This window comes from Micrasema longulum, unplaced genomic scaffold (genome assembly GCF_059751315.1).
Source record: "Micrasema longulum isolate JH-2025_06_02 unplaced genomic scaffold, ASM5975131v1 h1tg000548l, whole genome shotgun sequence".
In the NCBI taxonomy this organism is placed as follows: domain Eukaryota; kingdom Metazoa; phylum Arthropoda; class Insecta; order Trichoptera; family Brachycentridae; genus Micrasema; species Micrasema longulum.
This window is the reverse complement of record NW_028277744.1, coordinates 1,016,773-1,018,821: the sequence shown is the minus strand read 5'-3', so window position 1 is coordinate 1,018,821 and position 2,049 is coordinate 1,016,773. Positions and strand designations below refer to the sequence as shown.

At 39.5% G+C, this 2,049-nt stretch overlaps 1 protein-coding gene across 1 annotated transcript; it reads right to left on the bottom strand.

The window, feature by feature from the left end:
* Window positions 1-484: 484 nt before the first annotated feature.
* Window positions 485-1,415, bottom strand: LOC148280723 (cuticle protein-like). The gene is made up of 2 exons (XM_088227932.1): window positions 1,380-1,415; window positions 485-1,203 (listed from the first exon to the last, which is right to left on the bottom strand). The coding sequence occupies exons 1-2, from the start codon at window positions 1,389-1,391 to the stop codon at window positions 529-531; spliced, it is 687 nt and encodes a 228-aa protein (XP_088084058.1). The 5' UTR covers window positions 1,392-1,415; the 3' UTR covers window positions 485-528.
* Window positions 1,416-2,049: the final 634 nt, after the last annotated feature.

The window sequence follows — 2,049 nt, the reverse complement described above, 5'->3', positions numbered from 1 at the left end:
CCTTGTTTGTCTTTGCTACATAGTTTTATATTCTTTTTGATTAATTTCTTGTATTTATGTTTCTTCATGTAAGTGTTGTAATTAGTTTAGGCCGTATATATAATAAATAAATATTTAGATGAACTCTGTGCATAAAAATGTAAATATCGCTAGTCTGCCCAAAGCAACAGTGAGATAAACCCGAAATTTAAGTTTTTTTTATACACATGCAGATACGTAAAAATAATAAATAAATGTTTTCAAATAATAAATATTAAAGTTTGATTGTTTACCTATGTGAAAATATAGTTTTACTAATCTACTTCAAATAATTTAATTCAGTCAGTCGAAATAAATAAAATAAATAAAAATATGCATTCCACAATGAATTGTTTCTGATTTTTAACTTCCAAAAAGCTTTTAAAATCCCTCTTAAAATTGTCAAAAAACCAAAAACATCATTTAAGAAAATATTTAACTTTAAATAATTAAAAAAACTGGAAATGGTATTGAACATTTAATAATTTATCTAATGTTTGGCATGATTATTCAGTGGTAGTAAGCGGGGGCGGCATAGGACAAGGGAGCGGCAATTTTAGCCACGGGAGCGGAGTAAGACAGGGGAGAGGCGTAGGACAAGGGGGCGGCAATCTTAGCCACGGGAGCGGCGTAAGACAGAGGGGCGGCGTAAGACAGAGGGGCAGCGTAAGCCACAGGGGCGGCGATCTTGGCAACTGGAGCGTAGGCAACGGGGGCTGCGACCTTCACGGCATGGGCTATGGGCTCACGACGGACAACGGCGTTGAATCCATTGTGGGGATCGGCGGTATAGTCCACGGTCCTCTTATACCCATCGGAGTCCACCAGGGAGTAGGATCCTTGGACTACATCTCCAGACCTAGATTCGTGCTGGCTCTTAGAATCTCCGGTCAGACCATCTTGGACATCATAAGCGTAACTGTACTGTGGGTTGGGGTCGTAGGAGTCGACAGCGGCGTACTTAGTCACAGGGGCGGCGTAGGCTAGTGGGGCGTATTTGGCGACAGGAGCGGCGTAACTCAGAGGGGCGGCATACTTGGCGACTGGAGCGGCGTAAGCCAGAGGAGTGGCATGAGCGGCGTAAGACAGGGGGGAAGCGTAAGCAACTGGAGAGGCGTGAGAGAGGGCAGGCTGGGCGATGAGTCCAGCGCGGGCCACGGCCACCACAGCGGCGAAGATCAAGACCTGTAAATAAATTTTCAACTTCTCTGAAATGTCATTTGATTGAACGCTATGATAAATAAAAATTACACTTTTTTCACGAAAACTTTTTGCAGTTAAGTATGATCAACTATTAAACTGTTTTTATTATTATACTATTTGACCAAGACAGATTCCACAAATAGTGTCACTTTATGTACCTTGAATGCCATTTTGAGGTTGTGTCTCGAACAAAGGTGATTACCTATTGATAATAATCCGATATGGCGGAGACTATTTATACGGATTGCGTGTTACAGATTTAGTGCAAAAGTCCTCCGCGTCCGCAAGATGTGACATTGCTACCAGAAGGAATTCACGCGACTCGTTAGTAGTTCCGTTCAGGGCTAGGAAAAACAAAAGAACTTATTTTAATATGTATTCTAAGCTAAAAAGTTTATAATTAAGTACTATTTTAATAAGTGCTTTACAAAATCAACAACTTCTAGGTGACATATTGTTATTATTTTAATTATTTTTTAAAGCAAATGTTTGTTATATTATGTACTTAGTATTAGATTGAAATAACTAATTGACCGAATAGGTGCTGCTAGTTCAGACCTAGGAGTCTCAATAAATACAAGCAAAACTAAGCTTATAATCATTGATCGAGCTAATAAAGTAGCACCATTATCCTTGTTGTATGACTTCAAAAGAGTCAACAATTTCATTTATTTAGGTTCTCTCATCAGCGATGGTGGTGGGTGTGAAGGTGAAATACGGTGACTTGTTGGTATTGCCAAAAGTGCTTTGAGTTGGCTGGTGAAGATTTGGAAGAATCGCAGTATAACCATTAACACCAAAAAGATACTGGTGAAGGTCTTGGTTTTT